This window comes from Triturus cristatus, chromosome 7 (assembly GCF_964204655.1).
Source record: "Triturus cristatus chromosome 7, aTriCri1.1, whole genome shotgun sequence".
NCBI lineage: Eukaryota > Metazoa > Chordata > Amphibia > Caudata > Salamandridae > Triturus > Triturus cristatus.
The window spans coordinates 1,562,228,448-1,562,254,457 of NC_140590.1; the positions used below are offsets into that span (position 1 = coordinate 1,562,228,448).

Sequence of the window (26,010 nt, forward strand, 5' to 3'; positions counted from 1 at the left end):
TATAGTTAGGAATTAGCTTTTAAAAAATCTTAGTCGTCCTGGCCAAAATAGGCGCTAGGGCGGACGCGCTCGTCTTAGGGGGTGCAAACAAACGGCCACCTTTTTCCACATGATCTGGGAATGCCCTGCTGTGAAGCCGCTATGGGAGGGAGCCACAACCAGAATTCAGACTGCACTGGGGAAAAAGTTACTCCTCACACCTTAGCTGGGTTTACTGAATATATGGGCGCCTACAGACCTCACGGAAATTGAGCAACAGATGACGACACTAGGATATACCCTGGTTAAGCATGAGATAGCACGAAATTGGGGGGCTGCAGACATACCATCTGTTTGAATATGGGTGAGGGAACTTGATAGGTGTATGGTGGCGGAAAAGGAAGTATTCATAACACGTGGCTGCCCCCAAAAAGTGGGATAAGAAATGGAAGGCATGGAATAGCTATCGGGGGGCAATATATGCATACCACCAGTAGTGGAATTAAAAATGCGAAGAAACAAACTCAGGGATGTGCTGCAATTGTAACTGTAACCCATTATCCCCTACCTATATGTATTACGGTCAGCAACTGTATTGGAAAGGTATGATGTACATTACTGTTACCAAGTTCAATAAAAAGAATAAAAAATAAAGAAATAAAGAAATAAAAAACCTTCGAAATTCACGGAAGAAACCATAGGTTTCAGGGGCGTTCTAGTTAGCTGGACTTTTTACTCGTACAAAACCATTGAAATTCCCCTGTTATAATTAGTCCAGCTAACTATAACTCGCGCGCCCGCAATGCACTGCTGATGACGTCACATATTACATCACTCATGACATCACTGATGACATGGCAGACTTCCTCTCCCCCTAATATGACCTTTGATACACACATTCAAAAATAGAAACTAAAATTTTCAAAACAATGGACATACCAATACCAGTTATAACAACCTATTCAGTAATTCTAAGATCCACATACACTCATTCACCCACAGTCCTATACAGTCACTCATACATGTACTCACTCATCATATGTACTCATACACCTATACATCCTGTTACACAACGCCACTCATCCATAGAGTTACTCACACACACACAGTCACTCATGCTAATAAAGAATCAAACATCCATTTACTTGCATATACAGTTATACACACACCACCACACTTACTTCTACAGAAACTTACACATACTTAGGCTTTTAAACAATCACTTATAGAAACACATACTTATTCATACAGGAACTCTTCCAATCTCTCACTCACATATACTCACTTATATACACCAATAGTCACATATACTAGTTTAAAACATATGTAGTTACTCATAAAGACACTATTGAGACAGTCATTCGCTCACTAACACACCCATGCACACACTCATCCACCCATACAGTCCTGCACACATGCTGTCTTCAACACATACAAACAGTGAGTCACTCATTCATGCACCTATGCACTATGTAATACCCCCCACTGAACCATACAGACTCATACTGATACTCAAAAAAACAACTAATAACCTACATAGACACTCATGTAGCTACTCATGCAGCCAGTTATACACAAAGTGAGGGACTGATACAGATATTTACATATTTAAACATTAGTCACTAAGCCATGTATTTCACTAAGATACACTTAATCAGTTATACAATCAATTTTTCAAAAACAAATCATCCATTTAGACACTTATATACCCATTTATTCTTCCATCGACCTTGAGATATACATAAATAAAACATGTAATTTTCAGTGATGTCATTTGAGATGTCATCAGTGATGTCACTGACCATGTCATGAGTGATGTAATATGTGACGTCATCAGCAGTGCATTGCGGGCGCGCGAGTTATAGTTAGCTGAACTAACTAAAACGGGGGAATTTCAATGGTTTTGTACGAGTGAAAAGTCCAGCTAACTATAAGGCCCCTGAAACCTATGGTTTCTTCCGTGAATTTCTAAGGTGTTTTAAATGCCAATTCCTAACTATAACGTGCCTGAAACCTATGTTTTTTTCAGTGAAATATATATATACACGCGTAGAGAGGTAGAGGGGTAGTAGAGAGAGTGTAGTAGAGAGTGTAGTAGAGTGTAGAGAGTAAGTGTGTAGTAGTGTGTGTAGTAGAGTAGTGAGTGAGTAGTAGAGTGAGTAGTAGAGAGTGCAGTAGAGAGTGCAGTAGAGAGTGCAGTAGTAGAGAGTAGTAGTGTGTGTAGTAGAGTAGTGAGTGTGTAGTAGAGTAGTGAGTGTATAGTAGAGTAGTGAGTGTATAGTAGAGTAGTGAGTGTATAGTAGAGTAGTGAGTGTATAGTAGAGTAGCGAGTAGTATAGTAGTCGAGAGTAGTATAGTAGTCGAGAGTAGTAAAGTGTGTAGTCGAGAGTAGTAAAGTGTGTAGTCGAGAGTAGTAGAGTATGTAGTAGAGTGTGTGCAGTAGAGGGTGTGCAGTAGAGGGTGTGCAGTAGAGGGTGTGCAGTAGAGGGTGTGCAGTAGAGGGTGTGCAGTAGAGGGTGTGCAGTAGAGGGTGTGCAGTAGAGGGTGTGCAGTAGAGGGTGTGCAGTAGAGGGTGTGCAGTAGAGGGTGTGCAGTAGAGGGTGTGCAGTAGAGGGTGTGCAGTAGAGGGTGTGCAGTAGAGGGTGTGCAGTAGAGGGTGAGTAGTGCTGCTCTGCTGCCTCAGACTCCTGCGGAGAGAGCCCCGGGGGCACCAGAATGAGTGTCAGCGATCCTGCGAGGGATGGAGACCTCCAGCCCTGGGGGAGCACGGACACTGCCCCAGCCCTGCTGACATGCGCCTCCTGCACCGCCTCCTCCCGCTGCCTTGGGCTCCTGCGGAGAGCGGAGCCCCGGGGTGAGTGTCAGGAGGGCACTGGAGGAGCCCTAAGGTGGGAGGGAGACCCCCAGGGGACAGTGAGGGGGCCCTGGTGGGGCCCGGGGTGAAGCTGCACAGATGCTACTCCACCCCGCCGACATGACCCTAGAATAAAAATTAACTTATTTTAACACAGTTTAATTAAGTAGGATAATTAAAGAGCATCGTTCACGAATAGTGAAAGGCAAGTATAATAAGTATAATTAACCACTAGTGAAAAAAAACTCCAAGCAGTATTTGCATAATAATTCACTTAACATATTGGCGAAATGCATTCACAACGCTGGGAGGACACGAGAACCAAGTTCAGGATGTGCGGGTGGGGGATCAATATGCAGTTCTGCCAAAACGTCGATACCTCCCGGTTCAGATAGCAGAGACCATGACAGATGAACAGTGAAAGCACCAACCTGATTTCCCAATAAATTTTTATTCCAGCTTGCCTCAACAGGAAGAAAGGGTACGTACGGGTAAGGTGAAACAGAAGAATCAAGCTTGCCAACCTTGCCAACCCTTTTGAAGCAGGGCGGGCAGTGGAAATAAAGCTAATGACAGTTCCTTGCCTCTCGTGCCCTGTTCAATAGTTCAATTAACTTAGAAAGCAGACAGACAACAACAATAGTTATTGCCAGTGTTCCGACTCATCTCACAGAAAGTGTTAATAGTATCACCTTAACCCACACAATTACATTTTCTATAATGGGAGACACACGTCTGGGGGTGGTCAATCGTTCGTAAGAGGTAATCGGCAACACATTTAAAATGCTTTTTTTATTTTTTTATTTACACTTGCACAACAAACCTAGAAATAAAAGAAACAAATGACAGCATTAAGCATACAGTTACAAAGTCATTTTAAAAACAAGCATTAAAAATGCAATAGGTCTCGCCTTTTATTAAGTTAAAGCCGTTTGCTTTGCAATACCATTAACAAGCAAATAGCTTTAACTTAATCAAAGGCGAGACCTATTGCATTTTCAATGCTTCTTGAAGCAGATACTAAATGTCTCGCAAGAGCAGCGCATGCGCTGACTCTAGCAAGACCTAAAAAGCCCGAAAGACCTTCAGACTTAGACGACGGATACCTGTGGCTCAGCAACATTGAAATGGGCCCCATTCCTTGTTTCAGCAGTAAAAAAAACAACTATATTGGGGGTATAGTGCGCCTCGCACACTCCGAGCCCCGGTGCCACTGCAAATGTTACACTATTGATGATAGTTACGCCCTGGATAATACTGTACCTCTTCATAACGACGGTTCCCTCAGCTGGTGCCAATCTTTGGGGCTGGGACGCTGCTGTACGAAAGACCTTTTTACTCTCTTCCCGGATAGGCCCACAGCACGCTCCCGGTGACTGGCCTCGTGACTGCTGTTCCTTGTTGCAATTGACTGTTATGAACCGGGACTGAAGTTCAGGAGCTGGGTAAGTGCGTGGAACTTTAGCCCCTGGGATAGGGGTCTGCAGAGGCAGCAGAACAACACGTCACATGACACCGCCATTACCCACTCCTGCTCCCTGTGACTCATGACTAGGGGTGGCCGTGGGTTCAAAGGGGCTCTCCATGATTTGCGCAGTCCTTTCTATTGTGGTCACGGATATGGCCAGGAGCAAGAGTGATAAATATTTTAGGGTGTGCACTATTGACTAAATACAGTCAGCCACATGACTATTTGATGGAAGAAGATGTGTCCTGGTGTCAGAATTACTTCCCCATTTCTTCAAGTCCTGATGGAATGTTGGATACTTTGCAAGCATCCTTTAATCACAATTCATGTGCAAACTCCGATTCGCACTTTTGAAGCCGGATACATTTAGGATGCAGTAAAAGTACAGGCAGGCAAAGGTTTCTTATCTTTATGGGGCCATGTGTTTGGCTCCATAAAGATAAGAAACCATTTACGACGCAAGGAAGGCAGACGAGCTCGTCCAAATGGGACGGCTCAAAAAGCCGAACAAAAACGTCATGAAAAGCTCTGTTCCAATGGCTGGCCACCGTTTAGCATAAACGGTGACGCTAGCCAATGGAAAAGAGGGGCGGGGCTTAAAGCCCTTTACCGAAAATACCTACAAACATTAAATCTCACCAGCGAGATTGCACATCCCACGCTAGCCGAGACCTAAAAAAAGTGTAAGGAGCAAAAAATAAACCTAACGGCGCGGGTATAAGGTCCAATCCCGCAGGGCGTGGTTAAAAGGAGACAGGGTGGCAACAATCAGCGAGTGGCATGCCTTCAGTGCAATTATTGCACTGCCCTTGGCATAATTCGTGACGCCAAACAACGCGCACGAATCAAAGTTGAAGGCGGAGCTGGGACGAGGCTTCTGGAATCGTATGGATTCCAAAAACCCTCGTATGACGAGGCAGTGCATGCGCTGCCTACGTCAGGCCGAGACCTAAAAAGGGAGACCACAACTGTGCCGCACACTATAGACCCATCTCCTTGCTGGACTCGCTGGTCAAGGTGGTGGGTCGTATTGTGCTGGACAGATTGCAGGAGTGGGCAGGCTGTAACAATATTCTGTCCGACTTCCAATATGACTTTCGCCAGGGTGTTGGGACCACAGAGCAGGCCATCAACTTGAACTTGCTAGTGAGCAAGTACACACAAATAAAAGGGGGCAACCTGTTCCTGGCGTTTGTGAATTTGACCTCCGCATTCGACTGTGTCGCCCATGATAAACTCTGGTCTATTATGGCCTCGATGGGCGTTGACCGTGCCATCATCAACTTCCTCAGATATTTGTATTCAATGAGCTCTGCCAAGATCCGATATGGTATGAATGGTGAACGCACAAGCCCTGTTGACATTAAGAAGGGGGTCAGTCAGGGGTGTGTGCTCCCGCTGTTCTTATTTAACTTATATATCAATGGCTTGGGCAGCACCCTTGTGGACTCTTGTATCGATCTGCCCCAAATCGGCAATAGGCCAGTACCAATATTATTGTATGCGGATGACGCGGTACTTATGGCCCGCACCCCTAGTGCCCTTCAGCATTTTTTAGATACATTTTATGGAGAACCTGGGTCTTTTATTTCAAATCACTTTATTCGATCAATAAAAGTATCAATCATAAAAGTACAAAATACAAAAATGCATCACAAGTTGATAACCAGAGAGACCAGAAAAATTCATATCTGCGAATGGTCAGTTTTCTTGTTCTCTAGATGGATATAAAAAGTAAACAGAGCTAAAAACAAGGCTAAAGATAGATCAAGCCATAGATAATATATAATAAAAAACCACATAACAGTGTAATTAAAAAAAAAAAAAAAAAAACCCATCCAGAAGAGGGCTCGGTGGACAAAGCTCACAACATTTTATTTAGCTAATTTTCCCTTAACGAGCCTTTGCCTTATCCTCCAAGCATGTCCCAAAAACTTTGCTGTACCACAGATAACACTTGGGATTAGCGTCTCATAAGTTAAAATGCGTAAGGCCACCCGATGGGAAGAACAGCCCAAATTGGAGCAAACTGGTTTTAACCACCTGGACCTCACTTGGCTGTATGCCCTACAAGCAAAGAAAAAATGTGCTGTAGATTCCGTAGGGCAAGCACAGCCCGGACAGCCCTCATTATTTCCCCCGAGTGGCCGCTCCAACCATACTGGAAATCACGGAGAGGGAGTGTGCCATACCTGAATTTCAGGTAGAGCACTCTGTCCCCCGGGGACTCGATAAGGTCAAGGAAGGGTTCCAATTTTAGGGTGGGCTTGACATCCAAAAATCTCTCCGACAAAATGCCATTTTGATTTTTGTTGGTCATGGCGGAAATCCAGTCCCAGTAAAGCCTTTTCACAAGAGGTTTGGGCGGGGGCATCTGGCTCTCCCAAGCCTGGTCCAGGCAAATTTCGACCACTAATTTCTTCAAATTAGACACCCAACCAACCTTGTGACCTGCGCCCAAACTTAACAGTTCTTTTAGACCGGATGCATAGTGGCATAGGTCAGAAGACCTCATAAGCCGGGTCCAGTATAACAGAGGGCGCAGCCTCGCCACTTCGTTTATTGGGTGCCTCCCAAGGTCGTAACGGAGAGGTATTAAAGGGGTGGAAGGGGGGAGCGAAACTAGATCACGAAAAAATTTATTTTCTGATTTTACTAATTCAGAAAGATTATCGAACCCCCAAAGTTCCGCCCCGTATAAGCACCCAGGCAAGGCCTTACCCTCATATACTTTAATGGCTGGGACTACAGGGCGACTATAGGAGAGTCTCTGGTGCCTCGCTATGGCCCCGGAAATCCGTTTGTGGTTTAGAACCATTTTAGTCAGATGAGGTGCCCATTTTAGTTTATTGTTCATCCTTACCCCAAGATAGTCAAAGGCCTCTACCAGCTCCATCGGGCTGCCATTCAAGTTAAATTTGTTCCTGAAGCTTTTAGATGGTGCCAGAGCCATTAGCTTGGTTTTAGCTATGTTGATTACCAAGCCTCTGTCTACACAGAACGAGGTGAAGCGATCAAGAAGTTTTTGCAGGCCCATAGGGCTCTTGGAGACCAGGAGGGTGTCATCCGCAAATAATAGGGTTGGTATTTTTCCCCGCACAGGGTTGGGGCATCGGCCGCGTCCTCTCTCAAATGGTCTGCCACCCCATTTATATAGAGAGAGAACAAGGTCGGCGCCAAAACACAACCCTGGCGTACTCCTCTCTGGACAGCTATTTTCTCTGTGAGCTGGCCCTGCCCCCCCCCACCTTACTCTGGCAAAGTTGTCTTCATGCAGGCGTTTAACAAGAGACAGGATCAAGGGAGGAATTCCTAGATCGAACAAAACTTGCCAGAGCTTGGAGCGGGGGACCAGATCGAAGGCTGTCTTTAAGTCTATAAAGGCCAAATACAGGCTACCCTTCCTGATGGTTACAGTTTTCCAGTGGATCAGGCAGAGTCTAAATACCTGATCCATTGTGCCAACACCACATCTAAATCCAGCCTGGAAGTGGGACAAAACACCCTCCTCATCAATCCATCACTTCATCCGTGTTAAGAGGACCCTGCCAACTATTTTTTGAATGACATCGATCAAACTAATCGGTCTGTAATTTGCAGGATCCTCTCTATCCCCCTTCTTGTAGATGGTCACCACCTCAGCCCCTTTCCAAGATTCGGGTACAGGGTGGCCAATTGCTATGAGGTTTAGGGATCTACAAATAAATTGTGCCCAAAGGTTTCTCTCGTGGATCATAAGATCGCCCGGAAGGCCGTCGGGACCGGCTGCTTTGCCGGGCGCAATTGAAGCAATAGCTTTAAGAACCTCATTAAGGCCAAAAAGCTCGTTCACAGAAGGTACCACTGGGGGCTCTATTTCATACCCTTGCTCATGCGATATGCACCCTTCATCGCCCATGTATAATTTCTGAAAGTGCTCAAACCAGTCTCGCCCCGAGATGTGGTTCGGTAATGGATCAGCCCCCCTCCTTGTGCTAACATTAATAAGATCCCAAAATAATGTTGCATCCTTCAGCTGGGCAGCAGATTTCATTTCTTGCCAGTGGGCTTCTTCCCAAGCTCGTTTGGCTAGAACAATGGACCTGTAATATATTTTCCTTGCGTACAAGATGTTGCTCTGGACCTTGGTTTTTAGGGCTTTCGAAAGGTCCTGCCTCCGTGTTCTGCACTCGTTAGAGTACCACGGATTTTCGCCTTTAGGAAGTGGGCGCTTACAGCCCCGAGATATTTTGGCCTGAAAGAACTCACTTACATTGTCCACAGTTGAGAGGTATATTTCCTTAAGCTCTGAGCAGTGCGTAGGAGAGGGGGGGGGGGGGGGGGGGGGAGTATCGGAAACGTCGTTAAGTAATGAAATGTTATCATTGATGATCTCCCTAATGCCCTCCAGTGATAATTCGCTTTCGGCAACCTTATGCCATTTAAGGCGCCGATTGCAGTTGGAGAGGGCAATTTCCCTCATCCGAGTAGTCTTAGTACTGACAAGCTCGGTGGAAATAAGAGCAGAATTACATTGAAAGTGTATGGACAGGGGATTGTGGTCACTTTCGCATCTTTGGACCACTTCCATGTCTATAAGATCGCCCCAGGATCCGACATCCAACAATATATAGTCAATGCGTGAGGGCACCTTGGTTCTAGTAAAAGTGGGGGCTCCCATTAAGTCGGATTTAGATCTACCACTGGTCGCCCTCAAATTATGCTCAAGAGTCAGGGCATTGATTTGTATGACTCTAGGGGTCCATTTCTTTATTAGAGGGAGGTCTAGACAGGGAATTTCCCACTTGGCATCCAGATCCCTTGTGCCCTGGATATCCTCATTGCAGAGTGGCTCAAAGGTACAATTTAGGTCACCTGCGACGATTATGCCTACTGCAGAGGTGATGGCCGTAAGCTCAGTATCCAGGGTTGATATAATGGGGCTTGCTTGTCCACCAGGGGTTCCTCTGGCATATACATTAAAGATCTCCAGGCCAGCTTTGGAATCTGGCCCAGTAATGGAAATATGGAGAATGTCCGGGGAGGGAGTTTCCCGGTTTCTAACAGACCAATTCAAGTGGATGTTGACCCAAGCAAGTAGTCCCCCCGAGGGCCTGCCTCTGGGTGAACTGCTGGCCGGGACATGAAAGGTGGTATAGCCTGACCTGTAAAGGGGAACTAGGCTCCATGTCTCCTGGAATAAAAGGATATCAAATTTGTTGATAAAGTCATTCTAGACGGGGTCGGCAAGATTTTTATCCAGACCCGCAATATTCCATGATAAAAGATGGAGTGATCTTGCACAATTAAGGGGAATGTCTTTATTTACATCCACCACCTCGCTTAAGACATTTGCTTCACTTGGTGGTTGGAGGGGAGCCGAAGTAACACTACTAACCCCACCCGGGACCATGGGCAGAGAGTGTACTGAAACAGTATTAACCACTTGGGAGAGGCATTCCGAGACAGGAGAAAGGTTATCTTGATGGTTATGAAACAGTCAATCAACCTGTCTGAGACCTGAATCTCCGGACTCATGCAGGAATGACCAAGAAGGGGAGGGACGGATCTGGATCGAGGAAAACTCCGGCGGGGATGTCCTGAGTTCCAGTAATAGGAGGTTTTCTGCTAGGGAGGGGTCACTAAGTTCGATCTCAATGCAATCTGCCTGAGCATCTGCCCTGGAAATCCTGTTTGCTCCAACCAGATCGTCTCGAATAATGGATCTACACCCCCTTACATAACGCAACCAATGGATAGCTTTATTAAGTAGTGAATCCCTACATTCATAGCCCCCTTTGCTGGCAAGTTTCGGAACGTTGGTCATATACACCTTGGTCCTAATAGGTCGATGGAGCGGACGCGGGCCATAGGTGGTTCTGTAGGGGGGTGGTACAATGGGTACTCGTGGCAGCGAGGATATAGTGTGGACATGGTGATCCGTTGGCATAGGTCTAGTTTCGGGTACCACAGTACGAGGCTCGCCTCTCATGATGTCTGCATAAGAAGAACCAGCCTTGTCATTTGTGGCCTTCTTCTTAGCAAGCCCCCTCGTTCTTTGGTCTTGGGATGAGGGTGAACAAGTATTTGGAGTGTGGATTGTGAGCCCCTGAGTAACCCTCCCACTGGGTACAGAAACCTCCCTTAGTGGAAGTGCTAAGGAGGTAGTAGGTAGAGGAGCTTGACCCTGGGCTAGACTATCCAGTCTTGCGGTCAATAATGCAACCATATCCTCCAACTTCTTAATCCTAACCAACAGAGCCGACTCAGAATGCCCAGCCTGTGTGCCGACGGCTGGCCTTTCACTTGGAAATAGTGCCATAGATTCCTCTGGGGCCGATATAGTGGTAGTGCTAGTGTGTGAAGCAAGTAGGGAAAATCTATTTGAGCATAGAATGGGAGTGAAAGTGGGAGATACCTGGGCTTCTTGCTGCACCAACCCTGGTTCTAATGAAAGGGATAGAGGACTGGGAAAAACGGCGTCCACGAGTGGGTCATGTGTAACCGGTAAGGGAGCTAGCGTGGGCTTGTTGCAACTAGACTGATTAGTGAACATTGTGGGGATGGTTTTCCTGCGTGATATATTGCAAGTTTTGCCATCCATCTGATCCACGTTTCCTGTATCTTTTTCAGTGTCGTCACCAAGAACCTCCTCACAGTCGTTAACAATTCCCTCAATTCTTTCCAGGACACAGTTGAGACCAGCATGCAGAGTCTTTTTAGCTTTTTTACCTTTTTTTGTGCCAGCGACAGCGCCTCCCTCCATGACTTTCCTCTTCCCCATAATCGACCCGCACAAAAGTTTTACAAGCTAGTATGATGCACACGAAGTATAAAATGTCTAACAAAACGAAAATTGCTAAAATATTTAAAAACATAAAACCAGATCGTCGCGGGGTGTAAAGTAATTAGCGCTCAGGACGATATGCACATGTAGCAACAATGACTAGGACCTACTGCAGACCCAATGTGATGGTACAAGCAGCCTGACATACACCCCGTAGGGACCACCAGGAATCAGAATCAAGGGACTGCAGTGAGAACAGTTCCCACCGGCCAAAGTACCTGTATCTGGGCTCGTGCAAAACGGAGAGTGTAAGGGAGGGGGCCCAGCCCAGCCTCACCCGGCCTCTGACGGCCGTAGACGGCCCGCCCTTTGCCCGGGCTTAGCCCGGCGCCTCCCGCGCCTGTCCCGCGCTGCGGGATGTATGACGGGGTTAAGAGGCAACGTTGACCAATAGACGTGGGGCAGCAGCAACACACCTGGAGGGCCTCCCGCACTCCTGGGGGGGATGTAGTCCAGTGCCTCTCCTTCTCCTCGGTGAAGTTAATGTCAGTCCGGCGTTCCGTAAGCAAAGGCAGCCCCTGCACGAACAGCAGCGAGCAGGACAGAGGAAATTAGCCCAGATGACGAACCTGGGTCTTTTAATCAACATAGGTAAAACGTATGTTATGAAAGCTGGTCGAAAGCTAGCCAAGGGACGCAAGATTTTAATAGGAAATTAGATTTTACCTCAAACATCAACTTTTTCATACTTGGGAATCCTATTCGATAGTAATGGTAACTGGAATGGGGCAGTGAAATCGAGAAGAATGCAGCTCCTCAGATCAATCTGAATCGTTTCTAGGAAAATGGGACGTAAATCTCCCAATGATATGATGAGCATTTATAACGCCAAATGCCGATCAGTAGCGATGTGCGGCTCTGAGTTGTGGGTACACGTAGATGTCGATTCCTTACAGCTGGTAGAAAATAGGTTTCTTAAAAATTTTCTGGGGCTCCAAACCGGTTGCTCAAACTTCGTGTGTCATGCAGAGTTGGGCGTAACTTATTTAGAAGATTTAATAAGGGTGCAGCCAGTGCTCCTATGGCACAAGCTCTGGACATCGGACCGCACGGGCTTTAACAGAGCCATTGTAGAGGACTGTTGTGGTGCCGACCATGCATTGACAATTCCATGGCTGAAGTACAGAAAGAATTTTATGCAGGATATTTGTCATTCTGAATATTACAATAATCCTGAATCTTTGTTGCATACATCAAGAGCATCTTTAAAGAAAATATGCCTGAACAACTTAGAGGAAAAGAGATTAACATCGGAACTTGTGAAGCCCACCGTAAAACATAACCAAATGGCACTGGCCTGTTATACGATGCAACCATATTTAACTGGCGTTTTAAATGCTCAACATAGATTTGTATTGACACGTTTTAGGTTAGATATTTTTCATCGTTTGACAACCTTTCCCACCACCAACAACTGGTCTCGTCAATTAATATGCTGTCCTTGCGACCAGATCTATAAACAATCAACTATTCATGTACTGTTTTTCTGCAAATTTTACACAGACCTAAGGATTACTTTTATAAAGACTCTATCTAATGAAATTGTTAAATTTTAGACAATGCAGACCAGCCTACTTATACTTGCAATTGCTCCTGGACTTTTTTACATGCGTAGTAGTGGCAAGATTCTTGAGGTCTGTTATCACTAAAAGGAAGTTTTTAACTGCTGCATTTTAAAATCGGCAAGCGTTTTTACTGTACCTGTTTTTTAATGATTTGATTCACTTTTCCCATTTTCAAATTTGTACTGAACTGTAAGCTTTTATGATTCTGTCGTCTGAATCGAATAAAGTGGAGTTCATTGATAGTGTAAAACATTTGTGAATACCTACGATCTGAGAGCCATTTATGCTCCGCAGGTTGCGATTATTGATCTGAGGAACCAGATGCAACATGTTGCTTTCAATTGGGAATGGGGCATTGGTTCAGAATTAACAATGTAGTGCTTTTGAATAGGTTTGGGCACTGGCCCAAGAGCTTACCGCTCAAAGTGGTTCCCGGCACATATCAGGTATTATGGGGGTGATACAACGTTGAATTGGCTCGTTTTTATAATAATGTATCTTTTTTTTTTTTAAAGTATAACACAAATAAACAACAACAAAAAAAAGTGTAAAACACATTTCATTGTAAAAATGTTTTTTTTTTTTTTAATGATGTTAACAACACACCAAGTTTGACACAGCGGATGTTGTTTCTTCTATTCCTATGTGCATTGTACCTTTAAATAAGAAAAAAATGCAATGGACAGCACACTGCGAAATAAATAAAAGGAATTCTGCGTACCAGGAGTGCCCACTTCTCTTTTTTTGCCGAAGCTGTTTGAAGAATATAAATAACGCCACACCAGTCCCGGTTGGAATTTACAAGATTGTCACAAAGGCGGTCCAAGTCGAGCTACCAGGGCCCCCAATTTGCATTCCAAAATCCTCCGCTTATTGGCAGAAAGTACTCGGACACTCCAGCATGCTGAATAAAGTTTTAATGGCTAGAAAAACGAAGCGTTTCGGATTCCGCCTTGGTCACGCTACTTAGTAAGTTCATCATTTGCAATTTTATCCACTTCCTTTAAACCCAGAAGAGGGACAACTCCCATATAATGTATATACAACAGTATCAACTGCGGCGGCCATTTTAAGACTATGTCAAAACCATAATGTACATTACCAACATTACACATCACGTTGGTAGAACTAAGGGTGGCTAAAATATAGCAAGGAATTTTTGCAATATTTAATGTGCCCGCATTTGTAAATTCATTTATCCCATAATAGTGATAATGTAGCAACTATTAAACCTATATACCGAGCACCTGATTTATAAGTGCCCCCAGTCACAAGTAATATGCTTCGGTAAAATACAAGCATTATTCGGCACATTTCAAAATTATTTTATCAATATAAACTCTTGAAAAGTGTGCCACATACATGTGTGAACTGCCACTGCACTGCTGTAGTTAGTACAAGGCAGTGGCTCATCAAGAATTAATGAAACTAAAGGAGCACTTCTAATTTTTTTATATTCTGCTACTTTTTTATTTAAACTCAGAAACCAGGCGTGCTACAGGGGCTAGCACACTGTCCAAATGTGTCAATAACCTTATAATCCAAAATTCAAGTTTTTCAACGCGGCCACTGTGCACTGTTGCCTAAACACAATTGTATAATTTTCAAATAAACTTTAAACAATTATGTTGGTATCCTCCAACGTATGAAATTAACAATAACCGAGTTAAAATTGTTCCCACATCAATAGATTTCATTATGTCATATACATGTTTAATTTGTTAGAATCACAAATCAGTTTATTTGGTGTATATTCATGCTTTGCATCACAAATTCAAGTTTAAGAGAACCGCCCAATGCATTTCAGGCCCCATCGGACCTTCTTCAGGGGTTTAGTCTGTGAACAAGATAAACATATTCCCATGTAAAACAGAACCCAAGTATGGGTGAGCAGTCGGATAAATGTATGCATCAAAAAACCATTGTGTCATCAACTAAAGATTTCCAGAATCAGCCCATGCATATGAAACTAAAATGTAGAAAAAGAATGTAGAAGATGAGCAGAAACCCATTCGTGGACTAAAGGCTAAATAGGTGATGAGAAAGTGCCGAATGACTGACTAGCATTCCAAGCTAATACACGTAACTGCGATTGAACTGAAAACCATACCAACCACAGTGCACCAAATCAAAATGCCCGTAACCATGTGTCAATTGTCGAATGAAAAAACAAAGTGAAAAAAACTTAACAAAATGATTTCAGACCAACCTTGGAGTCCTCCAAATAAGTAACCCAAACTGTACCAATCTGAAATAGATACATCCTCTAAGGATGGTAAACTAAACAGATGATGAACGTGGTAGACCAAGCTGGTGATAAAACACGCTACAAACTAACCTTGTAAAAAGCTTGTGGCCGTAGAACGCGGCTTTCCTGTAGAGACCGGCCTAATATAAACACACAGTGTCCAAGTCTGAAAAAACAAATACGTGCGGTTGTTTAAACCAATTATGTAACCTGCGGTGACAGCACAAGGCAGGAACAAAATGCTGGACAACTAACCTTGATCAATCGGGAAAACACGACTTCCCCCTCTCCGGCTTACTCCAACTAAACGGCTGGTGAACGGAACGCATGCTCACGATGCGGCGATGAAATAAATCGCGTGAATAAAAGACGGACTATGAAACTCACCACAACTGTTGTAGGCGCCATGTATAAACGGTGAAAAAGCGTGTTAATTCTGTGCTACACACGCAGAAAAATAACGGACTACGAACCACTCTTCTTCTGCATAGAGCGCCATCATTATACAATGAAACGAAACGTACTAGTTGAAATATAGAACTAATATGAAAATCACACAAGAACCCTATTGAAAACCTAAAGGTACTGTACCCAAGTGTGTGGTGGTGCTCCTATTACGCTCGGTGCACAAACTAAGAAGGTGGTGCTTGTGTGAATTTACATCCACGAAGTGCAGAAGAAAAGAAACGAATGAGAGACAGGACACAAATAACATTTCTAAAATACATGTCACTTGGCTCATCAAGCAAATCTTGCGTCAAATTAGACCACCATTCTGCCCCAGTGGGCAAACATATTCAAGATGTACCAAAACAATAGTTGCCTATACACAGATAATGTATCTACAAAGCAATGGCTCCAAAGAAAGAACGCATCTGCACTCCCGATCTGGCCCTTGCAATCCTTTTTTAGGTCTCGCCTACACAGCGCGCATGCGCTGCCTAGGAAAAAGACCTTTTGGAATCAACTCGCTTTTCACCCTAAAAACGTGCACACGTTGCATTACTTTCAGTGGCAAAGCGTGCACGATTGGCGATTCCCTTGCGGGAGCAGCTTGACACCATATGTTTGTAATTAACTTGCAAACATATGGTGCTCCCGCAAGGGAAAGGCTCTGCGCGTCTTTTTTATAAAAACTTTTTATTGTAACTTTGAAACTGAGCGCGGCGCCGCTTCACGGACACAGCGCTCGGTTTATTGATATATTTCTTAACTTTAGCACTGTGCGCATCGCCCACTTCAAGGACACCGTGCTCAGTGTTGAAGTTAAGAAATATTTAAAGAAACCGAGCTCGGGGTCCGTGAAGCAGCGCCGCGCTCAGTTTTAAACTTAAGCATTTGCACTGCAATCGGACCGATTACATTGCAAATGCTTGTTGCTTTTGTTAGCGGTTCTTCTTGTTTTTAAAAGCTTTTGAATAGCTTTCATGTTTGAAAGATTTTTAAAATGTTATACAAGCAAGCAGAAATAACATATTAAATGCTTATATTGGGATTATCTAAGATTGTACCACTCGAGACAATTTAAAGAAATAAAGAAAAATCGCAACGGTACCATTACGTTCACAGAAACCCGTACACCTTGCAAAGGGCAGTTTTAAGTCCCCTGAACATAAGTGAGATAAACTTGCTGTGAATGTGATGTCTGTGTAGAAAATACCACAAGTGTTCCCACTCGTATGCAGAACATGCTTTGTGTGATGAATGCCCAACTGTTATTACATAATTGGTGCATAGGGTAGATTACAGCAGAACGCTAAATGAACGCCCCTATCTACAGGAAACAATATGCGCCAGCCTTGTGTGCCAGACGCTTCTATAGAGGCAGGTTCAATGATTCAAATGAGATTATCGCATACTGTGCCAGTTCTGACAATTTACAGAAATATTAATAAAATGCGGACCTGCCATATTGTGCACAGAAAACCCTTACAAAACAACACTCTGTAGAGGCTAGTTTAAAGTGCACTGCAGATAAGGGAGGTAAACTTGAAGTAAATGTGATGTGTGGCGAAGACCACCCGTTCTGCCACTCGTGTGCACAACATAATCACTTTGATTAATGCCAAACTCCTATTACGTAATTGGTGCATAGGGTTGGTTTCTACATTGAAACCATACACAAGCACACGATATGCAGACGAGCTGTGTCAGACACTTCAATGGCAACAGATTGAGCAACTGGTAATTACAGAGCAAACCTCTGTCTAGTGGCTAATTTTAGGAAGGAAAATGTGATTTAAGATGAAAATGAACAAGCTTTGAGAATGCGGGCATCGATCCCGCTACCTCTCGCATTGCTAGGCGGAAGGGGAATTAGCTCAAATGGTAGAGCGCTCGCTTAGCATGCGAGAGGTAGCGGGATCGATGCCCGCACTCTCCAACTTTATGCCTTTTACTCATTTAATTGCATATATTTGTTTTTCAGAGAGTGTTATGTTATTAAGTGCTCATTTAGTTGCTATTATTAAAATAAGAAACTTTTAGTTCAATTTTATACGTTAAATTTGCCAAACCCAACCATCGGTGTTTGGAAAATGGTTCATTTGGTTATGTTAAACGTAGTATGTAAAGAGGAAAAAAGTTTATGGGGACTAGTATGGGCTTCTCATGGAGTCAAAACCGGAGGGGGAGGATGGGGTGCAGGTGCCTGTGCTGTCACCAACTGAATTATCTTCCAAATAATCAGAAAGTGCAGCAGCAAGGAAACAAAGGAATTTCCCCTCTCCCTTCTGTTATCGCAGGGCCATTAGGCATTAGCACGCGAAAGCGCTACCTAATGGCCCTGCACTTGACCTGCCTGGAGTCAGAGGCCACCCGCCCTCTGCCTTTTGTTATGCTGCAGGAAGGCTCAGCCGTTCTGGGAAGGCCAGAGAACGGAGAAAAAATAAACGCTGTCTCTTTTCCTTCATGGCAAGGACCGTGTCCACTACTCCTGATCTGCCTCTGGCGGCTGCCCTCCTCTCTTTATTCCTCCATCTCTTTCTGTCTCTGTCTCGCTCCTGCTTACGTGCTGATTTCAAGAAGCAGCTCTTAAGGTACTCTCTCTAGCCTCTCCTTTTCTTTATTTGTTCCCCTGTGAAATTGATCCAAAAAAGGCTGAACACTTTGGCTGTAAATGTCCTCATTTTCTGACCGTTTTCTATTGAAAAGAAAAACCTCGGAATGGAGAGAAAAAATAGTTAAATGCCTAAATAAAGCAATACAGAGTGGACAGCAGACAGGCCAGACTGTTATTTACACCCACACACATTAGCGCCACTTTACAGAGTTTGCCAGTGAAAGCGCTACTTTCTTTTTATCTTCTTTCTTTGAACAACATTGTTTTCCCAGGGTGGGTAAGTGCGCCATTCCTAAAGGGACTGCAATACCTGGTTGATGGGTAGAGTGGAAACGTTTAATATGATCGTTTTCAACTTTTTAATTATTTTAGCTTAAAAAATGCGGCTCTGTGTTTGGGGATGTGGTCTTTTTTAAACCAAACTGCGTACATTTTGGAAGGATATAAGCAATGGACATTGAAAGGGGTCCCTTCCTGGTCCTTTAGCCATGTCTTGAACTTTTCAGGCAAAATCACTTACTGATTTCTGAATAATGAGTTTAAAACCGTTAAGGTAACCATGTTTTTTTCTGATTACAGTTCACATGCTTTGCTTATTCTTGCATTCCCTATGAGTGTTTACTTTTTCCAGTGTGTTATTCATTTTTTTCAGACAGCATTTTACTTTGTCCAGTGCATAATTTGAATTTAGTCGCAGCACAATTGAGTTGTGCTGAAGGCAGTGCGAGTTTCTCTCAGTGGGGCAGTATGGTGTTCAGTGTGGGAGAGAATGTGGCACTCTGGCCAGAGCTGCTGAATTTGGAACTGGAGAACCATGTTCAGACCTTCATGACCAGTTCACCATACCACACTCCTGACAGAGCTTATTCCGATGCTACACCTTAGAAGGCCCGATAGACCTTAGAAGCCCAGGTGTCTTAGCACCCGCAGGTGGACCTATCCACCACAATCCATACTGCAGTTCACTTCCAGTCTTACGGGCAGGCATATGAAGAAGCACATCCTAGATCGACAGTGAATCTGTCATTGAGGTCACAAGACCCTTGAGGCCAGTCCCCATCACCCATTGGTACCTCCATTGGCCTTTTTCCAGCACTAGCAGTGCAACTTGCCAGGGGGTGGCAATGTAGGATTTGCATGCACACCAAACTTAGGGGGTGATTATAATGGCAGTGGGACCGCCACGTCACCCCGTCGGTGGCGGTCCCACCGCCATTGGTGACTGCATCACAGCCCGCCATATTACAATGGCGGGTGGTTACCTGGCGGTCGGAAAGACCAACCACCACGCACCCGACGGGCTTATTGAGCCCGCCGGTGTGGTGGAGGGGCTCGTGGTTCCTACAATGCTGGTGGTGCCTACCATGCACCGCAGCAGGGATTACGATGTCCCTTACCCACCAGCTTATCAATGGCGGTTCACCTGCCATGGAAATGCTGGCGAAAGGGACATTGGGGGCCCATAGCAGGCCCCTTTACCCGTTGCCCTCAGACATGGGTCCTGGGGGGCATCTATGATGCCCCACAACATATCACTGCACCATGTGGCAGGCACCGATATATTTAACATGTTCCTTTTTTTTTTACTTTGTGGCGGATGATGCAGCCAGCAGCACCTGCTGCAATGTAAAAGATAGGCACTGCGAACACCGTAGTGGCAGTCGCATTGTATGCCTATTGTGGGGCCTCCACCTTGAAGGCCAGCGGTCCCATTCCCCGATTCGATGGCTGTGGTACTGAAGTCCGCCTGCCATCGTAGTCAGCCCCTAAGTTTGCATTTTATGAATATGATTCAGCGGGAAATAAATTGATGTTTGCAATTTAATTGACTTTGGTTGGCCTCTTATCTATGAGATTTCCCTGTTGAATGTGCCTTTACATTATACATTTTTGGTTGTATGAATTGATTGCATACTACACTCTCCTACAGGTATTAATTTGAGTGTCATTAGGAGTGTCTGGGACCAATTGTTTTCTTAGGAATTGTTTTCTTTACTAACCTTTGAAAAGGGCCCTAAACTTCACAGCAACACAAGTCACATTTCTTTTAGTAATTTGGGATCCGTTTGAGCTACAAAATTGTTTTGGAGGAAATCGTTAGATTATGCAGCAGATGATGTATTATGTGGCAAATATGATACAGCCATAGTTAAGTGGAAAACATTTTTCCACTTAATTTTGCCCCAACATTGTAGTTGATCAATTTGTAAGTTCCCCAAACCCAAAAGTCGAGTTTGGGCACAATTTGCATTTTAAAAGCAGCCCTATAACACAGGGCTACTTTTAAACTGACCTCAGGCTTCAGCAGTGTACACATGCAAGCGCAGAAAGGGCTGCTGGCCTCTAAACTGCCATGCCTTATTATATTCTAGGGACTTAAAAGTAGTTATAATCCCCCTGCCCTATTATGTACTAGGGCCTTATAGGAGAGGTCATGCCAATCATAGGGGTACCCTAACCCATAGTGCACCCTAGTGTATGTAGGTGTTTTCACTGTATTTTTAAGTGCCTCTTTCAGAATAGCACTGGCTGTTTAGGCAGAGGCCAGGGTCAGTCAGTCAGTTACCACCAGTACCAGTCAGCAAAAAGTTGGGGAGTGCCCAGGGCGGCTTTGCAACACTAGAGAAACACAAACTCAGAATGTAAAACATAACACCATGGTTGGGGGGTTCTCTTCAATAATCAGAATTGATTTCTATCCTAATGAACTCAGTTTCCAACATTAGGATAGGGAAAGACTGGGGAAAAATCATAACGTTCTAATCTATACATTGAAGTTTTTATGCGGCTCTTTGATGACGGTTAATAGCTCACTGTTCAATGTTAGGATTTTAACTTATAAACTTCAAATACCAAAAGAATATCTCAGACAAAAGCAGTAACTCACTGACCTATTGAATTAAAACTTTCACTAGCCAAGCCTTCGATCTCTCTCAAAAAAGAACATTAAACACCAAAGTTATCTTCACATTTTTATAGTTGCCTGAAAATTGCTGGAGACCAGGAATGCAGCAGCAGGTACTTTTCAAACCCTAATGCACTTGCAAACACGATGCCCCCACCCTAAGTCAGCGGCCTTTGTTTGCTTTGTGCATTAAGATGCAAGATTCATATATATGTTTTTTTTAAACATTTGGTCTCAATACTATATGAATGTAAATAACAATAAAGCATACATGCAAACTGTGACTACATGCCTGCTTTTCTCAATATTTCACTTCGAAAGTATGCGATTGTATTTGTTTAACGGGCGGTGATTTGTGTAGGGTCACTGGAAAGTGCACAAGGTTGTCCCTGTCCCCCCCAGAATTTTAGTGTCTCCTACGCCCCTGGTTACAAAAGGTGAAAATAGTTGCGTCCCTGCTCCCGCTGCACTCAGGATCGCAGTTCACGTATTTTTTTCTTAAGCACTTACATGTCTGGGTGAACTGCAAAATACGTTGGAAGATGCGATCATTGAGGCCCTATTTCCAGGGGAAATAAGTACACAACAGCTAACAAGCGTGTGTCCTGAATGTGGCATCAGGCCGGCTAGGGCACTCGACGGGGGTGTGGGCGAGAGAATGTAGCTTTTAAAACTATGTCAAACATATAAGAAAGTACTTACGTGATTTCGTCCCTGATGTAGGTTCCATTTTTTCTGTTGTAGTATCTCACCGTTACACAGTTCCGTAAACCATACTGGCATTTTGATTCCTTCTTGAAAGACACGAAGCTTTCTTTAAAGTCGTCGTAGTCACGGAAACAGTTGCCAACTTCCATAACAAAACGCATTCAGTGTTCCATGTACCACCACCTCATGGGGGCCAAGGCACAGAGAGCGTAATGTGAGTTAGCATAGCAACACTCAGGGACGACCATTCAGCCCGCTACTTTCGGACCTCCTCAAAGCCCTGCCCAGCGTCTGTAATCTTTCTCTCTTATTGGACACCATTGAGTCTTAATATCAATACTTCCGGGTCGTATAACAGCCAACCCGACGGTTGAACATATTCTATTTTTCCTTGGCACTCTGTGGACTTGTCATGTGTAAGAAAATATAGGATTGGCAGATTGCTGCCACCTCAACCAATCAAGGTGCACTGTATTGAGCTCACTAGTACTCATTGGCTATTGAAGTCTGCACGTGTCGCTTAGGTTTTAATAAATACCCCAGCAGTCATTTTCCCGCAGGTAGTGGGCGTATACAGTTTGATTAGGAATCCACGCGCTCTCGGAGACTGTGTAACGCAAGCGATATTAAAACAGGTGATAACATCTGATCGCGGGCCAAGCACACCCTCCTCACAGTAATTCTAATAGGGGGGGGGGGGCGGGGGGGTCATGAAGACAGCAGCCAAGAGAAAGACTGCTCCTCCGTGTGAACATGGAGGGTGGTGTTTGTTATGGGTTTCCCGCGGCGGTTTCTCGAATGGCTGAGTGGGCAGCTCACAGTTTGCAGCCGGCCAATCACTGCTGAAGGAGGTGTTTGTTAGGGGTTTCCCGCGGCGGCTTCTCGAAAGGCTGAGTGGGCAGTTCACAGCTTACAGCCCGCCAATCACTGCTGTCGGCACTGCTACTAAAAATTATGCAGAGCTCGGGGCATCTGTGGTGGCCTTTTGAGAGTATAGCGGCTCTGGGTAGTGGAGGTGAGCACGCTTAAAAATCACAAGGGAGCCGCGTAAGACTACAGTAACTGCATGCGTTATTAAAATATAATGCACCTCCTTCCCTTATAAAAAAAATCAACATTTACATTAAATTGCAAAAGATGATCAAGAAGAAAAATCGAAACACAAAAATAAAGACCACTCATTTCAAGGTAGATGATAATTCCACAATTTTCTATCACTTAACTGGACAGCATTACAAAGGATTTTGACAATCCTCAAAGGATCGGAAAACTGACTATCCGTACTCCATGGTTTCTAAACCTTCATCCACATTCCTACCTTTTTTTTGACTAAGGAAGAGCTTCTCTTGGAATTATAATGTTCTTTATACCTGTTGTGAGTACTAACAATACTATTTCTTACTTCATCTGAAGATATATTACCCGTCAAATCTCCCAACCAGTCAGAATTACTCTTGGTACTGGCACCTTTTCCATTTATGACTTCAAAAGAGATTACTCCAGACACATTACAGTAGTCCTGTCTACGCCGTTTTCTTCATCTGTAACTCCCAATCCTTATTATTGCTAATGACAAGCTTTATAGCGCCGTTGAGCACTCTAATAAAGCACGCAATCATTCCATTTTCACTAGCATTATAGATGGATTTAGTGTTCAATACCAACTCTCTAAAAATGTTTTTTTTTTGCTTTACTAAATCATTGCGCACCGTGCATTGGCGCGTAAAGGGGGAATGCATCTCCGCCCGGCGGCTTAAGAAATAGGGAATGAATAAATAATTCCAAATGACGCTGCAAAATACACTTTGTTAATTCGCCTAGACTTTCGTGATGGGTGCAAGAAATTAAAGGACGGAGTGAAATTCTTTGGGGGGGAGGGGGGTAGCCATGGGAGCGGGCGGAGTTTGAGCGGGAGTTTGCCCAAAGGTCAGAGTGCTGCGTGGGAGGGTGCGGGATGGGGCGTGATGGGGACACAGGATCGAGGGAAGCAAGAGCAATTCAAAATTTGCGAACATACGTGACAAGAATTTTCAATTCTATTAAGGACAAGGAGGCGAGGATTATGCTTTCTCATTTCTTTATTAGAAATGCTCAGCAGCCAATAAAACCACAGTAGATAAAGAGAAAAACTACAGTACCCATAAACACCAGGGTATCATGTGACCAACCATAGAGACCATAGTATAAAAGGTCATGTAGAGAGTATCACGTCCTCTTTCTTTGTTGAGTAAAACAGTTCAATTAAAACAAGAAGTCCAAGAACAACGTTGAACATCAGTAATAGAAAACCATCAGTAGCTGCAGAAAGTCCACTTTGAAGAACCCGGGACTCGACGGCAGTAGAACCTTGGAAGCAGAAGAGCATCGAAAGCAGGATAAACCAGATGGAGCAGCAACACCGTTACTTCGGGTCAGAACCTAAAAATATACAGACTGCCGTAATACACATCTAATATAGGTAGTATGAAATCACAATAGGGGGGGTTAGAGAAATAATTAAGCACACAAAACATAATGCATATGTAAAAACAACAGTATAAATGCATAATATGTGCAGAAAACAATAGAAACGGGTGGGATAATCCTCGCCTCCTTGTCCTTAATAGAAGTGAAAATTCTTGTCACGTATGTTCGCAAATTTTGAATTCTATGTCAGGACAGGAGGCTCCGATTATGCTTGTTCAAAGCTTATCCACCACCACAGAAGCAATATGATCAATTGGTTTGTAATAAAAAGTTTTAAACACAGAATCAGACGACCAATCTGCGGCCTTCATGATATCAAACAAAGTAACACCCATCGAGAATGCCTTAGAAGCCATAGCCCCACGTGCCGAATGAGCACCAAAAATAGAGACATCAATGCCGGCCTCAGACATGAGCCATCTAACCCAGCGAGCCAATGTAGCTGGGGTAACAGGCCGAAAAGGCTTCTGTAAAGCAATCAACAGTTGACCATGCATATCTGAACGAAAAGGAGCAGTACGTACCTCATAATCCTTGACGCATTGGACAACGCAAAGGTTGGGATGATTAGGAAAGGAAGGATAGGTAATCAAGGAAATATTTGTTTTGGTACGTTTGGAAAGCCGAAAGTAACACCCTCAGGTGTAAAACTGCGACCTGCCAAGTCCAAAGCCCGAACATCAGACACCCGTTTGCAAGAAACCAGGCATAACAACATGGTCAGTTTGGCTGATAGTTGTTTACGGGAAAGCAAAGAATTGGAAGGCCAGGCTTCCAAGAACCTTAAAACAATGGATACATCCCATAAAGACACATACTTAGGACCTGGGGGAGTTGCCAGACGGATACCCTTAAGTAATTTAGTAATCAAAGGATGTTCACCCGCGGGTTTACCATCAATGGGAACGTGGCCTGCCGAAATGGCGGAACGGAAATTATTAACCGTCCGATAAGCCAAACCGGAGGAAGCAAGAGACGCTAAAAAGTTAATGATCAGCGATACATCCGCCGCAGCGGGATCAGTTTCCCTTTGAACACACCAAGCACACCATCGTTTCCAGGAGCCTGAGTGGCGTTTATGAGTTTTGGGTGCCCAAGATCCACTGATGAACTTGAAAGCGTCTCGTGAAAGGCCTGGGACCGTCCAACGGTCCCCGAAAGTCGCCATGCCAGAAGACGGAGAGAGCCTGACTGAATCAGGGGGTGCGGATTGCCGAGAGGGTCCAGCAAGAGATTCCACTTCAGGGGAAGAAGGAGCGGCACTGCACAACACATTTCCAGGAGAACTGGGAACCAAGCTTGAGCCCTCCACAGAGGAGCAATCAGAATCAGTTCCGACTGACAACGCTTTGTGCAAGCCAGGACTCTGGGAATCATCATGAACGGGGGAAAGGCGTAGCACAGAAGGGGAGGCCAGGTCTGAAGAAATGCGTCCGTGGCCAGGGCTTCCGGGTCCGGCCTCCAACTGAAGAACCGGGGAAGTTGAGTGTTGAGGCGGGAAGCAAACAGGTCGATGTGACACTGGCCCCAAACCCGACGAAGAGAGCGGAAAATGCGAGGATGAAGCCTCCAATCGCTGAAATCCCGAAGGTGACGCGAATTCCAGTCCGCAATCTGATTGTTGCGGCCGGGAAGGTATTCGGCAATAACAGTGATCTTCTTTTGCAGACAAAAATGCCAAAAGTCTTTGGCGATCTCCGCTAATATCTTGGATTTCGTGCCGCCCAACTTGTTGACATAACGAACCGCGGACACATTGTCCATGCGGAGAAGAATGCAACAGTTGGATTGAAGGGGAGTGAAACAACGGATCGCAAAGGACCCCGCCAGGAGTTCCAGGCAATTTATGTGGAGAGTCAATTCGTGAGGAGACCATCGACCCCCCGTCGATATTGGACCGCACCGGGTTCCCCAGCCACACAGGCTGGCA

At 44.6% G+C, this 26,010-nt stretch overlaps 1 protein-coding gene across 1 annotated transcript in view; it reads right to left on the reverse strand.

The window, feature by feature from the left end:
* Positions 1-21,941, reverse strand: part of ZSWIM3 (zinc finger SWIM-type containing 3) — a 66,460-nt gene extending 44,519 nt beyond the window's left edge. The window contains exon 1 of the mRNA XM_085619380.1: positions 21,609-21,941. Within this exon, the coding sequence (XP_085475506.1) occupies positions 21,609-21,775 (167 nt within the window). The 5' untranslated portion in view covers positions 21,776-21,941. The remainder of the gene's footprint in view (positions 1-21,608) is intronic.
* Between the last annotated feature and the right edge of the window lie 4,069 nt (positions 21,942-26,010).